The sequence below is a fragment of the Symphalangus syndactylus genome, chromosome 11 (genome assembly GCF_028878055.3).
Source record: "Symphalangus syndactylus isolate Jambi chromosome 11, NHGRI_mSymSyn1-v2.1_pri, whole genome shotgun sequence".
NCBI classification, from domain to species: Eukaryota; Metazoa; Chordata; class Mammalia; order Primates; family Hylobatidae; genus Symphalangus; species Symphalangus syndactylus.
In genome coordinates this window covers 82,796,521-82,819,405 of record NC_072433.2, presented here as the reverse complement: position 1 = coordinate 82,819,405, position 22,885 = coordinate 82,796,521, and the positions used below count along the sequence as shown (strand labels likewise).

The 22,885-nt window shown below is 36.0% G+C and overlaps 1 protein-coding gene across 2 annotated transcripts in view; it reads left to right on the top strand.

Annotated features, from left to right (window-relative positions):
• SKIC3 (SKI3 subunit of superkiller complex) overlaps window positions 1-22,885 on the top strand; it is an 88,750-nt gene that overhangs the window by 56,593 nt on the left and 9,272 nt on the right. For both annotated transcript variants that reach the window (XM_063612283.1, XM_055233349.2), the window contains 7 exons: window positions 156-228; window positions 2,598-2,651; window positions 2,822-2,933; window positions 6,329-6,457; window positions 11,204-11,325; window positions 13,392-13,550; window positions 17,599-17,751. In XM_063612283.1, the coding sequence (XP_063468353.1) occupies window positions 156-228; window positions 2,598-2,651; window positions 2,822-2,933; window positions 6,329-6,457; window positions 11,204-11,325; window positions 13,392-13,550; window positions 17,599-17,751 (802 nt within the window). The remainder of the gene's footprint in view (window positions 1-155; window positions 229-2,597; window positions 2,652-2,821; window positions 2,934-6,328; window positions 6,458-11,203; window positions 11,326-13,391; window positions 13,551-17,598; window positions 17,752-22,885) is intronic.

Genomic DNA, 22,885 nt, shown 5'->3' with positions numbered 1-22,885 from the left:
TTTTCTAAAAATACTTTCAACCAAACATGCACAATTAATATGAACTTGTTTTAGTTGTCTAAAAGGCTTTAAACTTAATAAATTATTGGTTGCTTGTACATTTTGTGGTTAAAGTAACTTGCCCCTAAGCCTGCTACTTTTGATGATCTCTTTAGCAACCCTGGTGACCCTGCTCTTTGGTCTCTGTTGTCTCGAGTTGTTGCACAGTATGCTCAACGAAATGCAAAGGTAAAGTAATGTTTCAAATTCTAGCAAAAAGACAAAATAACTTGTGATATGGTAAATATGATAATTTTAAACTATGGCATTGTTCTTCTGAAAGATAATTTATACAATGAAGAAAGTTATTAATGAAATTTTCCATTAGTCATTCAACGAATACTAGACTGCGTTTTCTCCATGTACGGTTGCACTGCTCTAGATGTTTTGGGAGCTACAAAGAAGTAGGAAGATCTTTTGGAACACATACAGGTTATGTTAATGATATGTGATAAAGTAATGTAACACTGCCATATAGTAAGCATTAGCTATGTGTTTTTGAATCCCAAAAGATAATTTTATTTAAAGTCATCTTAAAGATAAGGCAGTAAGAACTAGAACACTGCTAATATACAAAAATGTAATTATAAATATGAAGTCATTGACATTCTATAAAGGATTATATACTATATTTTAATTTGTAACATCCAGATATTTTCAGGAGTCTGTATTCTTCTGTTAACTTCTGTGGTTAATATATCCTCTCATAGTTCACTTCACTAGTTGGTAAACGTAATGGTAATAGCTAATGTTTTCAACACTTACCATGACTAATAATTCCAATATCTGAAGTCTGCAAGACCCACAGACTTGTTTGACGTCTGTGAATCTTGTTCATTATTCCTACTGATTTTCATTCTTGTTGGCTTTGTTTCTTTGTTTACCCAATTGTGTGTACTTGAAAATTATTTGTAGGAATAATTTGAGGCCTAGAATTAAGGTACCTTTCTACAGAAATAATTTGTACTTGCTTCTGCTGGGTGCTCGGGAGGTCCACCAATCTGGGACTACGTTATGCAAAGTTTAGAACTTGGGGTTTTTGGACAAATCAGGCTACTTTGTGCCTGGGTTGCTAGTTCTTGAGACCTGGAGTAATTCTGATTCATCTTGAACCTTAGGGTGTGGCCTGTTGGGGTCTTAGCTTATTCTGATGTAGGTCTCCTCTGTAATCCCCTCCTTGTGTTAACCTGGGCCTTAATTTTTGTCCTACTAGCCCATACATCCTTCAGGATTAAAATTAAAATTTGTTAGCATTTGGGCCAGGCACAGTGGCTCATGGCTGTAATCCCAGCACTTTGGAAGGCCAAGGAGGGTGGATTACGTGAGGTCAGGAGTTCATGACCAGCCTGGCTAACATGTTGAAACCCCGTCTCTACTAAAAATACAAAAATTAGCTGGGCATGGTGGCGCACGCCTGTAGTCCCAGCTACTTGGGAGGCTGAGGCAGAAGAATCACTTCAACCCGGGAGGCAGTGGTTGCAGTGAGCCGAGACCGTGCCACTGCACTCTAGCCTGGGTGACAGAGCAAGACTCCATCTATATTGAAAAAAAAAAAAAAAAAAAAGAAATTCTTAGCATTTGCAAATGGCAGAAGCGGCTACCCTGCTCATTTGTCTCTGAATTCCAGTTTTCCCTTTCAATTTTGGCCTGGTAAGTCCTTAATATCTTGTCAATCTTTCAGTGCTTTTAAGAATATGTTTTTAAAATCTTTTATCTCAGTGCTTTTCAAACTTTAATGTGCAACTGAAGTCACCTGGTGATCTTGTGAAAATGCAGATTCTAATTCTGTAGGCCTGAGATGGGACCCAATATTCTGCACATCTAACAACCTCTTAGAGAGTGTGGACGCTGCAGATGCACAAGCCACAGTGTGAGCAGCAGGGTTTTATTTCATATTTTTAGTTATTTTTAGTGAATGAGTTGGCTCAAAGAACCTGGAAGACCATTGTTATTCGACTCCAAAATTACCTGAATAAAGTGCTTTATTACGTGTCAGCTATCAGCATTTTTATAATCTCAACAACCATTTGAAGTAGCTGCAATTATTTAAAGTTATAGATTTCAAATTGACCTAATGAAAACACTGTGATGCTACGTGTATTTTTCTTATTTTTAGTATTGAGTTGATTATTGAAGCAATGATGAGCTTCATGGTGCATTGAACTTTATTTGTTTTACTAGAGTATGTAAGTTTTAAAAATACTATGTATTTTCATATAGTAAGCCATGTTAGTTTATCTTTGTGATCTCTTTCAGTCTTTATACATTTTATATTGTTAGAAAATATATGTTTGGTTGGTAAAATTATATGACTTTTGAACCTTCAAATGAATATTTTGAAAGTAGAGTTGGTCACAGTAGAAAAGATTTCCTTTCACAAGATTATTAATCTTTTCAAACAGTAATAATAAATTGATACTTTTAAGAAGTTTAGGAGTTGTGAATGTGATAAAACTGAACCTTTCCAGTGATTCAGTGGAAAGGTCTTATCAATCTTAATTTTTACTTTTTCATGGAAGTTTTTGCATTGTATAAATCATCAATATTTTCTGTTCTAGGGAGGTGTTGTAGCAGGAATTGTGGCTCATATTCTGGACTCAAATCACGGAAAGGTTAGTTTGTCCTAGTACAAAGGAAATGTTGAATTTATTAAATAATATTGATGAAGGAATAATAGTTTTCATAGCCTTAGGGATTATGTCATATCAAATAGAGTCTTCTAGTCAGTTTGAAAGAGAGGGAGCTATCAGGAAAATTGGCTAACATCTTTTCTCTTATTTAGAAGGCATTACTGTACACTGCAGTAAATCAGTTGGCTATGGGAAGCAGTTCAGCAGAAGATGAAAAAAATATTGCACTAAAGACCATTCAGAAGGCAGCTCTCCTTTCTCCAGGTGCATATAATATCTATTTCATTAATTCCAATCCTTTTTTTTCCTAAATACATATTTTGTAAGTGGGGGGAAAAGTCTTGCACACAATATATATTTTATTGGCATTGTTTATACCAGACAAAAATGTGCATAATTTAGATCTTCTACAACAGGAGTTTGGGTGATTAAAGTATTTGCACTATGTAAGTGTTTAATACAATATATAATGCTATCAGAAATGACTTTTTAAATTGATGCATTATAGATTCACATAGTTTCAAGGTGCATGTGATAATTCAGTATATTTATATTATTGAATTTAGATTCTATCAATCTTGCATTTATTTGTGATTTATAGGAGGAAAGTTTATATTTCCATGTAATAAGACAAAAGGGAATTTTAAGAAAATATTTCAAGATTTTGCATATCATTTGATTATCTGCTTTTGGCTACTGATTATTAAGAGAGCATCAATTATTGAAAGAGGCCTAAAGGAATGTTTGCTTAATGATACTTTATTACCTGTTACTGAAAATCTGAACTATACACATATTTTCAAGAAACAGTTTTATTTCCATTTTGCATCAATATGGTTTAAAGAGTTTTACCTATAGTTATTTAATTATTTAACATACATATTTAGATATTTTTATGTGTAGTTAGCTTCTTGAAGGATGGGGATGTATCTTGTGTGGTAACTGTTAGAAATGCCACAGTTATGGCCTCACCTGAGCTAACTGTGTCATATGTAGGCTGTTGATCACAAAGGTACTGAGGAATGTTACTTAAGTGTGTTCCATCACCACTGCTGGAAAAATGTCATAGAAGACTGGAATGTCCAGCAGTATAGGGTTATAAGGTATATTTTTACATAATATAATATTATTTTAAATATGAAATAATGTATTAAATGTATTCCCCTTTAACTCTTCAGATGTATTAGATCAGAATGCTAGTGCTTTTGGCTAAGCACTGTTGGGAAAAAAATTACACCAAGAGCAAGTTCATGTTATCTTCACAATAAATTGTAAAGACCCTCATTAAGCTGCAAAATATCTAACATTTCAGGGATTATTTTGTAAACTAAGTAAAAAAGCAATATTCTGTTGTTTATCTTTTCTTTCATTTTGACATAGAAACAAAAAGAGACTAAACATTTTGATTTGTCTATGTTATATATATATTGGTAGGTTTTTTATTTTTGGAGTTCTCAAGCAGATATTAGACTTACTCTCAATAATTCTTATTGTGGATCCAGAATGATAAAAGATCTATTAGCCTTTGATTGTGTAAGGACATAAACTTTAGAAAGGTGAGATTGCCCAGATTAGGCCCTCTCTAATGATCTCTGATGTTCCCAGATTATCTGGATAAATACATACTCAAGGAAGCAGAGACATCACCATAAGATGCTAAAACAGTGACAGAGTGGCAAAGATGAGTGCCTGTTTGAGACTTGTCCTGTTTGAGACTTGTCCTGTTTGAGACTTGTCCAGTGAAAATGAATACAACTGTAGTTATGTGTAGTGGCTGTGTAGTGTTATGTTTGAGACTTGTCCTGTTTGAGACTTGTCCTGTTTGAGACTTGTCCAGTGAAAATGAATATAACTGTAGTTATGTGTAGTGGCTGTACACCTAGTCCTTGTAGATCTTTAGATGAACAAAGCACAATTTTGATAGATGCTATTCCAGGGAGTCTTGTCAGGAATTTAAAGATAATTCCAAGAATTTAGAATTGAATGGAAAAAAATCCAATTTCTGCTATATTAGTGCTTCTGTGATACTAAAAAGTACTTTAGCAAGCTGTGTTTTAGAATTTTTAGGTTTGTAGTTTATATATTATCTTAGAGTCACTTTATTTTATAGGGAATTTGGGTTGCTGGTTATCTATGGAAGAGTTCATGGAAACAGTAATTATTTTGTGTTGTGATAGAAGAAATTGCTGCCAGCTATTGTCCATTCTCCAATCAGAAATCCAAACTATACAATACTGTAAGATCCCTAAAGTGGCTATCTCCTTAATCTTAGGATTAAGTTAATATTCAGAGATTGAGTCCATTTCAGTTGGAATCATAGAATTTAAGACCCTATGGCACCTCAGCTGTTATCTAGTTTAGTTGTCTTGTTTTATAGGAAAATGAATCCTAAAGAACTACCACACATTCATTAGTGGCATGGCTAGACCCGAAACCCAGATCTAAGGCTGTCATGTGCCTTTCTTTATATAGTAATCAGATTTAATCATAAATTCTAGGAAATAGTCCCCATTTGTTTATTCTGGAATTTGATGATGTCTATGTTCCTTAAAATAAGGTAGTCATTATTTGGAGCAGAAATTGTTTCATAATATTTAACTTTTTGTAAAAGTATTTGATCTGCATAAGCTTTTAATGATTCTTGTAATTTTGTTGATTTTTGTACTTTTAGCAGTAATACTGGTCACCTATAACCGAAGTAGATATATATTTCAGATATATGATAAGAAATATATATTGGGTGGGGTGGTCAGATAAGAAAAAATAGAAAACTAAAGCTGAAAAGTATGATCAAGTGACTATATTGTTAACTAGCACTCCCTTGTGAGATTTTAAAAGCATTCATTTGTTTTTTTAAGAGTAGCAGGACTAAAATATTAACTTGTTGAAGTAAACGGCAAAATAAGATTTATAAAAATAAATGACCAAACAAATGAAAAGAAAAAAAACTTCTAAATTCCAAATCCCCTTCACGTTTCTTTTTTCCACAGCTTTCTTAAAAAGAGAAGTCTTTATGCATAATCTTTTCTATGCATAAAAAGTTCCTTCCAACTCACTGCTGTTGGACTTTTCTCCTTCTGCCTACCCTGAAGCTGCTGTCAAGGGTGAAGGAAAGAAAGAAAGATCAAATGAATGAAGGATATGTAGTCATAGAAATGCTTCACTTGGAATTATGTAGTGACTTTCATGCTTGCCTATTAGAATATAATTAAAATCTTGAGCCTTTCCTTTGGCTTAAACTTTTCTTAAGAACTGAAAAATTGTGTTATCTTCCTTGTCCTAGGACTGAGTCTTTAAAACAACAACTACTAAGTCATGAAGATGAGTGAGACTTGTCCTTGGTGTCCAGTTAAAGTGAATCTAATTGCACTTTCCACAGTAATACAGCACTCTAGGCAGCTGAGCTAACCAGCCATGGAAGAACAGCTTAATAGGATGTTTCTCATCCTCTGATATGTTTGGAAAAATTGGCAAATCTGGAAAGATGAATGTAGCTATGTGTCTCTGAAAACATATGCAATTTAATTTTCCTTTGAGAAAGTGAAATTTTTTTTTGATACCATTTTTTTAACTTGTAAACTCTTAATCTCGTTTTTGATAGTTTTTAAGCAACATGTTGATTTTAACAAGACTTATCACTGTGTATTTCCTGTTTTTAGGTGATCCTGCTGTCTGGGCTGGGCTAATGGCAGCCTGTCATGCTGATGATAAACTGGCCTTAGTGAACAACACTCAGCCAAAGAGGATAGATTTATACTTGGCACTGTTATCTGCTGTTTCTGCTTCAAGTAAGTTTTAAAAAGCATCTTTATACATGATTTAATTCAGATTTCTTGAATGGTTAAATCCAGAATACAAACAGCTTCAGCATATGTTATAAAAAATATATTCATTAGGCCGGGCACGGTGGCTCACGCCTGTAATCCCAGCACTTTGGGAAGCCAAGACGGGCAGATCACGAGGTCAGGAGATTGAGACCATCCTGGCTAACACGGTGAAACCCCGTCTCTACTAAAAAATACAAAAAATTAGCTGGGCGCAGTGGCGGGCACCGGTAGGCCTAGCTACTCCAGAGGCTGAGGCAGGAGAATGGCGTGAACCCGGGAGGCGGAGCTTGCAGTGAGCCGAGATCACACCACTGCACTCCAGCCTGGGTGACAGAGCGAGACTCTGTCTCAAAAATATATATATATATTTTTTTTTATGTATATATATATTTTATGAAAATATATATATTATGAATATATATATTGATGAATATATATATTCATTAAAAATCCATAGTAAAATATTTGTACAGAAGTGTGATAAGCATATGTATTTTCTCTTCCAAATAGCTTAAAAGCCCAATAGGTTCTGTTAGCTGAAATCTTTGTTTTGTAGCATTTACTTACTTTGAGACTTTACCAGCATTTTAGGATGAGGTGACCTGGAAAGAGTCCTTTACTGAAACCAGCATTGAAATTGTCCCATGATTCCTCCTGGGAATCTTGGTCAGAATAAGCTGTTAATCTAATCAGATTTAGTTAGCATTGTTTTGTAAATCTATGAATTTCTTCACTGAAAAGTGACATAGATTAACCTACTTAAATTAATAAATAGATTAGCCTACTTTTGTCTTGGGACTTTAGCTTTTCACTGAATTAATTTTAGGTTATTAATCATTTTTTAGTAAATGTTAAGCATCATTACTGCCTGACTTTTGACTACTAGGGCAAATTAAGAAAAGTAGGCTTTTGTTTAATGTTATTAGATTATATAAGATTGAAATATTTTAATGAAATGAATTTATTAAGTGGTAAATCAGAAATACCTATAACATAGTTATTTTGAAGCCATGCTCTTCAGATTAAAAGAAAGAACAATCTACCTATTTTTATTTTTTATCCACGTTGACAATCTCTGTCTTTCATTGGTATGTTTAGACTATAGGTGTTTGAAGTGATTGTTGATATAATTGGTTTAGTATCTATCATATATTTTACCATTTTCTATTTGTTGCCTTTGTTCTTTGTTTCTATTTTTGTCCAACTATTTTTCTGTGTTTTGTGGTTTTAATTGTGAATTTTGTTTGATGCTATTTTCTCTTCTTTGTTAGCATGTCAGTTATATTTCCTTTTCTACTTTTTTTTTTTTGACTGGTTGCCTTTTTTTACTGGTTGCAATATACATTTACAATTAATCCAACTCCATTTTCAACTAACACTATACTGTTTTATGGATAGTGCAAGTCCTTATAGTAAAACAATCCAAATTATTGTCCTTTATGTCATTGCTCTTTTGCTTACACATAAGCATACGAGTCTGTATACATCCACACACACATAAGCACACATAATCAAATACGTTGTTACTATCATTATTTTAGTTGTTGTTGTTGTTTATGATATCCATCTCTTCGGTAAATTTTTCATTAGTATCCTAAATTGCTTTTTCTAATTTCTTTGTACTGGTTTTTAGTATTCTCTTGTATCTTACTGAGCTGCTTTATTATCAATATTTTGAATTTTTCTCCTAGGATTTCATACATTTCTTTTTGATTCAGATCTGTTGCTGTAGAATTATTATGTTCCTTTGGAAGTGTCATATTTCCTTGCTTTTTCTTGTTTCCTTTGTCCTTACATTGATATATACACATCTAATCTTAACAGTCACTTCCAATTTTGGAATTTTCTTTCGTAGGGGAGCACTTTTTCCTGAAGATGTATCCATGGTGTTGTTTGGGTAGGTCACTTTGGCTCTGATTCTGAATGTAGTCTGATTTCTTTGGCTGTAGACAGCATCAGTGATATTTGTGATTTCTTTGGTTTGTTAGGATGTACTTGTTCGTGGAGGCTTGGTGAAGTTATGCTGGGGCCTGGGATGCCAGATAGGCCAGTCTTTGGGCCCTAATGGTGGCAGCAGTGCCCTAAGCTTGCCTGTCCTTGGATGCCAGAGCAATGTACAGTGGCACTGGTGTTAGTGGGTTTAGGCAGGCCCATTCTTGTGCCTCTATTGATGGATTGCCCAGGTTCCAGGAATGGCAGCATTGGTGTATTAGGGTTCTCCTAGAGGGACAGAACTAATAGGAGATATATATATGGGGAGTTTATTAAGTATTAACTTACACAATCACAAGGTCCCACAATAGGCTGTTTGCAAGCTGAGGAGCAAGGAGAGCCAGTCCCAGCCCCCACACTGAAGAACTTGAAGTCTGATGTTTGAGGGCAGGAAGCATCCAGCATGGGAGAAAGATGTAGGATGGGAGGCTAGGCTGGTCTCGCTTTTTTGTGTTTTTCTGCCTGCTTTATATTTGCTGGAAGCTGATTAGATTGTGCCCACCAGATTAAGGGTGGATCTGCCTTCCTCAGCCCACTGACTCACATGTTAATCTCTTTTGGCAACATCCACACAGACACACCCAGGATTAATACTTTGTATCCCTCAATCCAATCAAGTTGACACTCAGTATTAACCATCACAATTCAGCTGGGTAGGTGGGTGTGTTCTTGAGTCCCTGCGCAGCACACGTGGTGTGGGTGATGGCAGTGGCAGCGGAACCAACCCTCTGGGACCCAAGCAGTCCACACTGGCATTGGTGGTAGCTGCAATGGACTGAGCGCACCAGTCCCCAGGCCCACAATGTGATACATGTAATTGAGTGCCAGTTGCGGTGTTAGCGGCAGATTGCATGCGCCCAACCTCAGACCCCAGAGGAGTGCTCAAATGCCAATGGTGGTGGTCTGAGCTGGGCAATCCCCAGGCCCCAGGAGGGCATGCTTTGGTACTCTGAGGAATGGAGCCAAGCCAGGTAGACTGTCCTTAGGCTCCCTGGTGGTGCATGCAGGCCCTGGCTGTGATAGGCAGGGGCAGAGTGATGCCAGGCTGCCAGCAAATGCTTTGTTGAGAGCAGCAGCTGCTGCACTGTGACCCTGCTACTGGGTAGGGTGGGGTTGCTTTCAGTGTGAGCAGCCATAGGCTTGCAGTCTTCAGTCATGCCTCAGCTCTGCTGTATTCCAATGCAGTGGTAGCTGCAGGGCAGTGGAATTTGTTCTCAGGGCACTTGAATATGCATGGCTGCTCCTTACCAGCAGCTCATGGTGGTTGACAGTGACTCTCACCTCAGCGCCAGCAGCAGTGGCTGTGGGCAGGGAATATCAGTGGGGCTCCAGGACTGTGGAGATACAGGGGCTGTTGGGCTGCATGGCAAGACACAGCCTGGTAGAGGGCTGGGCTCTCAAAATAGTGCCTCACTCTAGCTGCTTAGGATTCAGGGGTTTGTGGGACTCAGCGTGAGCTCCCACTTTGGACCAGTGCCATTATTATGTGCTCCCTGTGTTAGTTTTAGGGCCTGCAAGAGTCACGAGGTTGTCTTATGGCTAGAATTAGCGGAGTCCATGGCAGGAATGTAAACTGTTAGGGGTCTCTTTCCTATCCTTTCCCTGCATTCAGGAGCCTTTGTAGGCTCCCAGCTGATCCCAGCTGAACAGACGACCTCACTTCCCTCTCTTTCCTTGCTTTTGGTGTTTCCTGTCACTTTTCTGTTGAGGTCCAGTGTGCTTTCTTAGGTAATATATCTGAAGTGTGATTATCTACTTGCTATTTTGTTCCTTTCCATGGACGAGGCGAGCACCAAATGCATCTAATCAGCTATCTTGAATAGCTATCTTAAATTCACTTACTAGTGAATTTTACCAAATATTTAAGGAAAAATAATACCAATTCTACTCAAATTCTTTCAGAAAATCCAAGATAGTAACACTTCTAACATCTTCTATGAGGCCAGCATTACCCTAATACCCAAACCAGGCAAAGAACAACATTGCTTGTGAAGGTAGATGGAGAAATTCATAACAAAACTTCAGCAATTCAAATCCAGCAATACATAAAAGTGATAATAATACATTATGATCAATTATGGTTTATCCCAAGAATGCAAGGTTGATGTACCATTTGAAAATGAATGTAATTTGCCATATTAGCACCTGTGAAAGATGCCGAAGAGTTTATACTATATGATTCCACTTATATGAAATTTGTGGAAATGCAAATTGGTCTATGTGACAGAAAACAGATTAGGAGCTGACTGGCGACAGAGGCTAAGGGAGGATGGAGTAGGTTGGGGACAAAAGTAGTTACAAAGGGACAAGAGGAAAATTTTGATAATGCTGAATATGTTCATTATCATGATTGTGGTGATGGTTCACTGATATACATGTCAAATATCAGATTGTATAGTTTGAAAATGTGCAGCTTACTTTACATCAATTATATCACAGTAAATCTTTACATGTTTTCAGCAGATTATTTTATTGTTTCTTTAGAAGTCACAATTATATGAGGCTTTGAGTTATTTAACCACAAGTACTCCTGCCATGAAGCTTTTCAGAAACCTGCCTCTTGTCAGGATAGTCTGTGGTACATGTGGCACATGTAACTTTGAAAAACTGTGTATGGATGATAAGTCTAATGGTAATTTTTTAGCAACCAGTTACTCCTCTGAGAACACATTATAAATTGCAGAAGAAAGTAACATTGACATTTTTTGTTTACAGTTAAAGACAAAAAATTCTTTGAAAATTACAACCAGTCTCTTGAAAAGTGGTCTCTCTCACAAGCTGTCACTGGTCTAATAGACACAGGAAGAATATCTGAAGCTGAAACTCTATGCACAAAGGTATTATTATGGAATGTGCATTGAAACTGATGGATTCTTGTCTTACTGGGAAAATAACTTCAAAAATGGAATGTATGAGGCTAGATGCAGTGGCTCACTCCTATATTCTTGGCACTTTGGGAGACTGAGATGGGAGGATCACTTGAGGCCAGGAGTTTGAGATGAGCCTGGGCAACATAGCGAGAAGCTGTCTCTACAAAAAATTTAAAAATTAGCCGGTCCTGGTGATGCGTGCCTGTACTTCCTGCTACGCGAGAGGCTGAGGCGGAGAATTGCTTGAGCCCAGGAATTTGAGGTTGCAGTGAGCCATGATCACACCACTACACTCCAGCCTGGGCAACAGAACGAGATCCTGTCTGAAAAAAAAAAAAAAAAAAAGAGGAATGCATGTTGTTTAAAGAGCAGGTAGTGGTGGTGATGACAATTATTATGATAACAACTAAAATTTATTGATTACTGTACTTGCCACAAACCAGTCACTGCATTTAGCATTTTGTATTTGAACTTCACAACAATCTTATGATATAGGTATTTATTATTATCCTCATTTTTACAGATGAGAAAAACTGAGGCTTAAAGAGGATGAGTAATGTGCACAGGAGCTTACCATTAGGAATGGATAGAGTTGTGATTTGAACTCACATTTGTCCAACTCTAGGACTCAAGCTCTTATTATAGGTCTTTAAAATTTTTTTATTTGGGTGCCATTAGGCAGTATTTTCCTTTGATTTCTGATTGGTTCCTTCTTAATGCTATATTTTCCAGTATCCCTTCAGTTTTCCAAAGTTCGGGATCACATAGAATGACTGTGGAGATTGTTGAGTGGGTGACTGGAATCTACTCAGTAGTCTGTTTTTACATGCCAGGATTGGAGGGCTCTATGCTTGCAGGCTCTGTGAATAAATGTGTATTACCTTGCCTAGAACATAGTAGGGGCTCAATAAATATTTACTGAATGAATGAATTAGTTTCCAAAGCTTACTTAGAAATAATGTAATGGTTAAAGAGAGTTTTGAACATGACTTTTCCTGAAAACATCATATTTCATAATTGCTTACCATGGAGGTTGTGTAATTTTTTTGGAAAGATCAGTATACATTTTACAGAGAAAGAAGAATGGACTTTTGAAGATTTCTTTGGTTCTTAAATTCTATGAAAAGCAGAGTGATACATTTTTTATTTAAGGAATTCCATCTAAGTTCAGGACAGGGTATTATACAATAAGTGTTTACTAAGCATAAATTGACAGTTGCTATGTGCTGTCTGATAGAATAAGTGATGCCTAATGAACCTTTCCTTGTCAGTTTGTTGTTGTAATCTCTTAGAAGAAAGCAGTCAAGTAAATTTTTGAAATACATTTAAGATCTAATGAGTAAAAAATAGAAAAGTATGCTATTGAGGGACAAGCAATAAAGAAATATTTGAAACAATAGTGGGAGGACTTGTTTACAGAAATTCTTCATATATATAAATATATACACATGCAGAGAATATAAGTATATACAATACATTTATGTATGTATGTAGGTAAGTATTTTAAGATATAAATAGTAGCTTAAGGAAATGGGGAAAATAGGTCATTTTTCTTACTCGCAGTACTCGAAAAGGCTGTGTCTAGAAGAAAGACATGTAGAGGGAATACCTTTGTTAAGAGGTTAAGAAAGAAAAAAATGTATGCCTCTTTTCTTCTTACATAGTATAGTTTATTCCAGTATAGAATAGTGATAGCCTTCCCACTTAATTTTATATTTGTATTTTCTTAGTTCAACTATTTACTTACATTTAGAACCTAAATTTTTCAGGATATCACTTAAGAGTAAACTAAGTCAAAGGGAAATACATGTAGACTACAATAATAGCATTACTGATTTTAAAGGTTATTTAAATGTAAAGTTTGATATTTATAAGCTGTTCATTGTTTTATTTAATTTTTGCAGTTGTTTTCTCTTTAATAAGAAAAGGTATAAACATTCAGAATTTTATTTTCCCAACTTGGAGAATATGCCTTTTACTTTTAACACTTAAGAACCTATTTGATGTATTCCTCTTTGGGATTTGATTTCTAGAATCTAAAAAGTAACCCTGATCAGCCAGCCATTATCTTACTTTTGAGACAAGTTCAGTGTAAACCACTCCTGGAGTCACAAAAGCCACTCCCAGATGCTGTACTTGAAGAACTACAAAAAACAGTCATGTCCAACTCAACCTCTGTTCCAGCTTGGCAGGTAAGTTTTCTCCTTTCTTACTTGAGTCCTCAATTAAAACACTTCATAATATTAGTTAATGTCAGGGCTATGCTCCATCTTTATTTGGCTTGCTGTCACTCTCACCATGTTATCTCTCAGTTTCAAGATCTAAAAGGTATTGTGGTTAGAAGAACTAAGGAAGTTTAATACTAGTTTCAGATCTGCTACAATGGCGATTTAAAGCTTTTTAAGTTATTGATTCTAAATTTCTCACTTTAAAACAGTGATGAAAATACTGTCTTTTATATGGGTTGATATGTTATAGACATTTTATAATAAGGATATCATAATGGTGTTTAACTCTGCTTTTAGAGGAGATGTGTATAGTTTCTCCCTAGCTGCTTTACAGATAACCTGTATTTAGTGCTTTTAGAAATAATTATTTTCAGGATTGGTGCTTGAATCAACAGATCATCTGCTCTTTCAGGCGGCTCTGGTTATCCACAGTGACAAATGCACAATGATCACTGTGTGCTTTGTTCTTATTGATATTAAAATACAAGGAAGCACATAATTATTTTATACAATTTGTTATATTTCGTCTGTGCCCCAGAGAAAGTATCAAAAGGGCTTTTTGATATAGATTTATAGAAGCTTATTATCTTACTATAATTTGTTTTTTATTCCGATCTTTTATTATATCAGCTTTTTTATATCCCTGCTTTAGATAATTTGAAAAAATTATCTGGCATAAAATTACTGGATTATGAAAACTAAGCCTCCCTTTTACTGTAATTCTTTTTTCCCCTTTCTTAGAGTAAGTTTTCCATATGAGATTTAGGATTTAAGATCAACATCTAGATGACCTCAGAACATCTAGTTGACCTTAGATACTTAATCAACAACTAGATGTTGTTGATTTCATATTCATTATTAAAGGGAGAAATACATTGTCAAACTAAAAGGGAAAAATTGAAGGATAAATTATATCATAAGTGTATTAGTCTGTTTTCACACTGCTGATAAAGACACCCGAGACTGGGCAATTTACAGAAGAAAGAGGTTTAATGGACTTACAGTTCTCTGTGGCTGGGGAGGCCTTACAATCGTGATGGAAGGAGGAACACATGTCTCACATGGCGACAGACAAGAGAGAGAGCTTTTGTGGGGAAACTCCCCTTTTTAAAACTGTCAGATCTCCTGATACTTATTCGCTATCATGAGAACAGCACAGGAAAGACCTCCCCTCATGATTCAATTACCTTCTACCAGATCCCTCCCATAACACATGGGAATTCAAGATGAGATTTGGGTGGGGACACAGCCAAACCATATCAGTAAGTAAAGTCTTAAGAGACTGCATGTGTGTATGTATGTGTGTGTTTTCTTTTATATTATAATTCACAAGGAATAAAGTGTAAAAATCTTAAAAGTACTACTCTATATGTGACATACCTGTTTAACACCTCCCATATCAAGATGCAGAACAGTTCTGGCAACCCAACTGCTTCCCCCAGGACTCTGTCAGTTGATCTCCTTGCTTGACTCCCCCCACACCAAAACAAGGAAAATCTCTATTCTGACTTCTATTTAGTTTTTCCTGTTTTTGAACTTCGTATCAATGGAGTAGTACGCTTTTGTATCTGGTTACTTTCATTCAACAGGATGTCTTTGAGATTCATTTGGTGCTTTCATGTAGCCATAATTTTTTTCATTTCATTTTATGAACATACTATAATATTTATTCATTTTACTGTTGATGGGCATTTGGGTGTTTCCAGGTTTTGTCTAGCATGAATAATGCTGCTGTGACCATTCTTGGTCATGCTTTTTGGTGGGACATAGGGTATATGTATGGTTACTTTAGTAGATCCTGCCAAAGAGTTATCTAAAATGGTTATACCAGTTTACACTTGCACCAGCAGTGCATGAGCATTCCAGGTGCTGATATTGCTAGATTGTTGTGTTTTTCTCCCATTTTGGTGAATATGTAGGTAATAATATATTGTAGTGATTTTAACTTGCCTTTGCCTGATATCTAATGACATCAGACAACTTTTCGTATGCTTATTGAGCCTTTGGATATCCTCTGTGTGAAGTGCTTTGCGTAATTTTTAATGGACTTCCCATTTTTTACTTACTGAATTATTGGAATTTATTATATTTCCTGAATCTGAACACGTTTTTGGAAATTTATATTGAAAATATTTTCTTACACCTGTGGCTGCCTTTATTAATGTTATTTTTTGATGAATAGTTCTTAATTCTAATGAAGTCTGATTATGGTTAATGCTTTATTGGGATATTCTATTTAAGAACTTTTTGCTTACTCTAGGTACATGAAGTTTTTTTTAATGTTTTGTTTTAGAAATTTTATTGTTTTACTTTTCATGTTTAGGTCTATAATTTATCCTGGATTAATCTTTGTGAATATTGCAGGAGTTAAGGTTTAATTTTACCCATAATTAATATAGTACCAATCTTTGAAAAGACTATTCAGTCCCCATTGAATTACAGTGATGCCTTTGTCATAAATCAGCTGTGTATGTATGGGTCTTCAGGCCTCCTTATTATTTTCCATTGGTCTATTTGTTTAATCTTTTTTTTATTCTTGAGTATAGCTTTATAATTAGTCTTAATATGTGGTAACATTAAAACCTCCAACTTTTTGTTCTCCTTCAAGTTTGTCTGAGGTCTTTTGCATTTCCAAATGCAATTGTCCTACCTTATCTGCAGGGGAGATGTGCCAACACCCCTAGTAGATGCCCCAACACCCCTAGTAGATGCCTGAAACTGCAAATAGTAGTGAACTATACACACGAACACACACACACACACACACACACACACACACAATGTTTTTTCCTATACATACATACATACCTATGATAAAGTTTAATTTATAAATTAGGTACAATAAGAGATTAGCAACAATAACTAATAATAAAACAGTTATAACACTATATTATAATAAAAGTTATATGAATGTGGTCTCCCTCTTTCTCTCAGAATATTTTATTGTGTTGTACCACAGGTAACTGAAACCACAGTTAAGGAGAGGGTCTACTGTAAATTGTTAATTCTTACCCAAAAAAGCTCTGCTGGGATCTTAATTGAGATTGTTTAGAATCTACAGTTTAATTTGGGGACAGTTGACAAAGTAATACTCTACTGAATATTTTCTGTCCACAAATGTGGTATATTCCTCTATTTAATTTAGTTTGAAATTTCTCACAGCATTGTTTTACAATTTTCAACCTAGAGGTCTTTTATACTTTTGTGTTAAATTTATTTCTAGGTATTTGGTATTTTTTCTTGTTGTTCCATTGTGTGTGTGTGTTTAAATTATCTCCAAACATTTAAAAATGCAGTCGATTTTTATATGTTGACTTTCCAGCACCTTGCTAAATTCACTTATTCTTTGAAAGGTTTTGGATTTTGTATATAGAGAGTTATGCCCCTTTTACCTTTTTCTTCCCAATATTTACATATTAAGGCTTTTTGTTTGTTTTGCTTTATTATACTGTCTAGAACCTTTAATACAATGTTAAAAGTGGTGATAAGTAAACATTTTTGCCTTCTTCTTACCTCAGGTAGAAAGCATTGACTATTTCATTACTAAGTATGGTGTTTGCTATAGGTTTTTATAAATATCCTTATCAGATTGAGAAGATTCTACTTTGAATATGCTAAGAGAGTTTTTTCTTAAAAAATAATGGGTCTTGAATTTTATTAAAACTTTTTTTATGGCATCTGTTAATCTTTTTCTTTATTCTGTTAATGTGGTAGATTACATTGATTTTCAGATATTAAGCCAACTTTGCATTCTTAGAATAAGCCCTAGTTGATCATTATATATTGTTTTTATATATTGCTGGAGTCAATTTGCTAATAGTCAGCTGTTGTTAAAAGAATTGGCAATGTGACAGCCCTTTTTTGACCTGTAATTGTTTTTTGGGCACAGAACTTACCAATAACTAAAAACATTTTTACTGTGACAAAGTCTATTGAATTTGTTGGAAGTAGGGTTAACAGACTGCCTAGTAAACTAAAATCCTTTGCCTCCTTCTCCTTTTTTGTTTCTTAGTGGCTGGCACATGTGTATCAGTCCCAAGGAATGATGAGAGCTGCAGAGATGTGTTACAGAAAGAGTCTACAAGTGGCATCCCAACAGGGCAGTTGGAGTGGGAAGCTCTCAAGTCTGTTGAGACTAGCACTACTTGCATTAAAAGTCTGTATGGTAAGATCATGTTATAATTATGATCATGAAAAATTGATTTTTTATCTTTCTTTGACATGAAGGCTTTTTACATAGTAATATTCGTTTGAATTCCTGTTGTTTCATTGTCTTCTAGTGTGGCGTCTTGATACATTTTGTATTTTGGGTTTGTGATGGACATAGAGCAACATAAATCTATAGACTACTGCAGAATATTATCGATGTTTGGGAAAAAAGATTACAGTTTTAAAAGTTGAATTATATTAGGATATACATTTTTGTTTCTTGGTGAAACAAATTGTATTAGGATTAAATTGAGCTACAACTGTGACAAAAATGTTAATAGTGAACATTTCGGTCATTCTCATTTCAATTCAACATTCTTTAAGAGGGATTTCTAGTAACTTATGACCTAACAAGCTATTTTCTGATACCAATTTACGTATATCAATCTGAAAGTTTTACATACTGGTAGGGAAAATTTGTCAAGATACATGTTTAAGTGGGAGTGAGGGCAAACTGCAGAACAGGATGTATGATATAATTCTAATGGAGTGTTCATATATGTGGTATGAATTTTTAAGAATGTTTATCTCTAAATATACCATGTATGTTTGTGCATATGCTTAAAAGCACAAAGATATAATTATATGGAAAGATGTATAAGAAATATAATGGCAGTTATTTGGAGTAGGGGACTGGGGGTTTTAAAGGATGGTAGAGGAGAATTTTTCATTTTATATCTTTTGATAGTGTTTGGATTTTTTTGTTGTATCCTTATTATTTTTTAATTAAAAGTTAAACTGTTATTCTTTTGGTTTTACATGGTTAGAAGAAATTATCCTAGACAGCCCTAAAGTAAGTCTTGTTTTTACCATAGTAACCCATGAGAATGTTAGTTATTCACTTTAACTAGGCATTTGACAATGAAATGTAGAATTAGGACTTTTTTTTGGCTTTGGTGCCATTACTGTAGAGCACATTTAAGAGATTCTTATGTCAGGGGCTATTTCTGTTCATTTTTGCTTTCTTGCACTGTCAGTCTGCCTTGTCCATAGGGGGTTCTCTATAAATGGTTTTGAGTGAATGGACAAATAATAATAATGTGGCCAACTAATTGTAGTTCGCTATTTTGTTTTGTTTGCCCCATATTTATATATAACAAAGGTCTTTATGACCTTGGTAACTGGTTAGCCATAGAAGCCGCACATAGTACCTATAACATGCCCTTCAATTTGTGAACTGGAGAAGTAGACACTCTTTTAGCATAACTTATTACTTGTTGCTTTTCAATATTATTTATTTATTTTTATTAATGCTGGGAAATTAAATCTGACCTGGAATAGAACAAATTAATAATAGTTTTAATAATAGCAAACTATAGCACTTAGTCTGCGCTAGGTACTGTTGTAAGTGCTTTACTCTTATTAACTTATTTAATAATCACAATACCCCTATTTGACAGATGAAGAAATTAGCTTGCAGTTCAGTAATACCCATGTATACCTGTCCCCCCGACTCCCCCGCCCCACCTTTACCAGTACTACACCACAGAAGTATTTTCTCTTAAGAGCCCATGTTCTGGTTCTGCCATTTACTACCTGTGAAACCTTCAGCCAGTTAAACTGTTTAAAGCCCTTAGTAGTGGAGATCAGAATACCTATTTTACCTTCTTGTGGCATTGTTAGAATAATGAAGGAATGTTTACACGTGCCTTTGTAAACCTTAAAGTGCTATCAGTCCAATTTGTTCTTGAAAAAACATTTGCCATCCAGTAATTACAAAGGAATAAAAGGTATGCCTTATTTCTATGGTAAACAGCTGGCAGTATGGGGATGATGGATATATTAAAATAAGACATTTATAAAAGTCTTTATTTGAAAGTTTTATTATGTGTAATAATATGTGATCTGGATGTAAAACTGACAGGTTGGCTAAGATACTAGATATCAGATTCCAAAGTGAGATACCAGATCAAGATAGATTGCTGTAGCATATGGGCTCCTCCAATATAACCTGAACTCAGCCTTGAGCCATGGGACATTCCAGTGCCCCCAGGGCTGCGGCATGCAACTCAGGAGTACAGAGCTGAGGTCTGTGGCTGGCACTTGAGTTGGGGAGGAGCCCCTACCCTCAAAAGCTAAGAGGGGTGAGACGCATGGGTTCCTAGGCAAGGACAAGAGTGGGGCATGCCTCCCTTTGCAGGGCCAGTCCAGAAAAGTTTTGGTGTATCTCCCTGTCATAGCCCCTGCACAAGGGGACCCCGCATCCCAAATCACCTAAAAAAAGTAATGTGGGCATGGAGTGAATGATCAGAGGGGGCGTCCCCTTAAGGCCCTGGAGCAGAGCTGGTGAGGGGCTCATTTCTATCCTGTCCCCACCATCACCACTGAAGAGCATGCCTGTGAATGTGAAGAAGTACAAAAGAGCCATGTGGCTAAGTGTTAGCCTAGGTACCCATCGTTACTCTTATGCAGTATCTACTGGATTGCAGCCCAAACTACAACACCGAAAATTATCTTGCTAATATATACACCTGTGAAACCAAGTGCAGAAATTCACCTTCACATAAAGATCCTGTACAGAGCCCTGGCTCTTTGGAAGCATCCAGAAATAAGCCAACTGACTATACTCAATTTATACCACCGTTAAAGGAACACCAACTGTATTAGTCTGTTGCATTGCTATAAAGAAATACCTGAGATTGGGTCATTTATAAAGAGAAGAGTTTTAATTGGCTCATGGTTCCACAGGCTGTATAGTAAGCATAGCGGCTTCTGCTTCTCGGGAGACCTCAGGAAACTTAGAATCATGGTGGAAGGCAAAGGGGAAGCAGGCACGTCTTACATGGTCAGAGCAGGAGCAAGAGAGAGAGGGGGGAAGTACCACACACTTTTGAAAACCAGATCTCTTGAGAACTGACTCAGTGTATAGTACCAAGGGGGAATGGTGCTAAACCATTCATGAGAACTCTGCCTCCATGATCCAATCACCTCCCACCAGGCCCCACTTCCAACATTGGGGATTACAGTTCAACGTGAGATTTGGGCTGGGACACAGATCCAAGCCATATCACCAACCCTCCCAGATGAGAAAGAATCAGCACAAGAACTCTGGCAATTCAAGCAGCCAGAGTGTCACTGTACCTCCAAATGTAGCCTACTGGTTTGCCAGCAATGGTTCTTAACCAACCTTAAGTGACTGAAATGGCAGACATAGAATTCAGAATCTGGATGGCAAGGAAGCTTATCAAGATTTGGGGGAAAGTTGAAACTCAATCCAAGGAATCTAGTAAAATAATCCAAGAGCTGAAATGTGAAATAGTCATCTTAAGAAAGAGCCAAACCGAACTTCCAGAGCTGAAAAATTCACTACAAGAATTTCGTAATACACTTGTAAGTGTTAAAAGAAGAATAAATCAAGCTGAGGAAAGAATCTCAGAGCACAAAAACTGGTTCTTTTAATCAATTCAGTCAGACAAAAATAATGAAAAACGAATGTTTTAAAATGAACAAAACCTCTGAGAAATATGGGATTATGTAAAGAGACCAAATCTACAACTCACTGGCATTCTTGAGAGAGGATGAGCAACTTGGAAAATGTGTATTAGTCCACAAAAATTTTCTTAAATTTGCTAAAGAGGTTGACATAGAAATCCAAGAAATACAGAAAACCCCAGCTATGTACTGTACGAGATGATCATTCCTAGGGCACATAGCATGAGATTTACCAAGGTCAATGCAAAAGAAGTCTTAAAGGCAGCTAGAGAGAAGGGTCAAATTACATACAGAGGAATCCCATCAGGCTAGCAGCAGACCTCTCCACAGAAATGTTATGAGCTAGAAGCAGAAGAGTTTGGCGCCTATTTTCAGCATCCTTTTTTTCTGTTTTCTTTTCTTTATTGTTTTGAAGCATCCTTAATGAAAAGAAATTCTGACTAAGAATTTCATATCCCACCAAACTAAACTAAATAAGTGAAGGGCAAGCAAATACTGAGGGAATTCATTGGTGCTAGTACAAAAACAGACACATCGACCAATGGAATAGAATAGAAAACTCAGAAATAAAGCTGTACACCTACAACCATCTGATCTTTGACAAGGCTGACAAAAACAAGCATTGGAGAAAGGACTCCCCTATTCAATAAATTGCATTGGGTCAACTGGCTAGTCGTTTGCAGAAGAATGAAATTAGACCCTTATCTTTCAGCATATATACAAACTAACTCAAGATGGATTAAAGATTTAAATGCAAGACTTCAAACTATTAAAATTCTAAAAGAAAACCTAGGAAATAATACCTTTTCTGACATAGGCCTTGGCAAAGAACTTTTTGACTAAGCCTCCGAAAGCAATTGCAAGAAAAACAAAAATTGACAAGTGGAACCTAATTAAAAGAGCTTCTGCACAGCGAAAGAAACTATGTACAGAGTAAACAGACAACCTACAGTATGGGAAAAAAATACAAACTATGCATCTGACAAAAGTCTAATATCCAGAATCGATAAGGAACTTAAATCAGCAAGCAAAAAACATAACCCCATTAACAGACAGTTAAAGGACATTAACAAACACTTCTCAAAAGAAGACATATAAGTGGCCAACAAACATATGAAAAAATGCTATCCTTATTAATCATCAGAGAAATGCAAATAAAAACCATACTGAAACACCATCTCACACCAGTCAGAATGGCTGTTGTTGAAAAGTCAGAAAATAAGAGGCTGGATGTGGTGGCTTATGCCTGTAATCCCAGCACTTTGGGAGGCCAAAATGGGTGGATCATTTGAGCCCAGGAGTTCAAGACCAGCCTGGACAACTTGGCAAAACTCTATCTCTACAAAAAAAATTAGCCAGGCATAGTGGCATGCTCCTGTAGTCCCAGCTACTTGGGAGGCTGAAGTGGGAGAATCACCTGAGCTTGGGAGGTTGAGACTGCAGTGAGCTGAGATCTTGTCCTCTCACTCTCTCCTGGGCCACAGCGTCAGACCCTGTCTCAAACACACAAGCAAATAAACAAACAATAACAACAAAAATAACAGGTGCTGGTGAAGCTGTAGAGAAAAGGGAATGATTAAATGCTTATATACTGTTGGTGGGGATGTAAATTAGTTCAGCCACTGTGGAAAGCAGTTTGTAGATTTCTCAAAGCTACC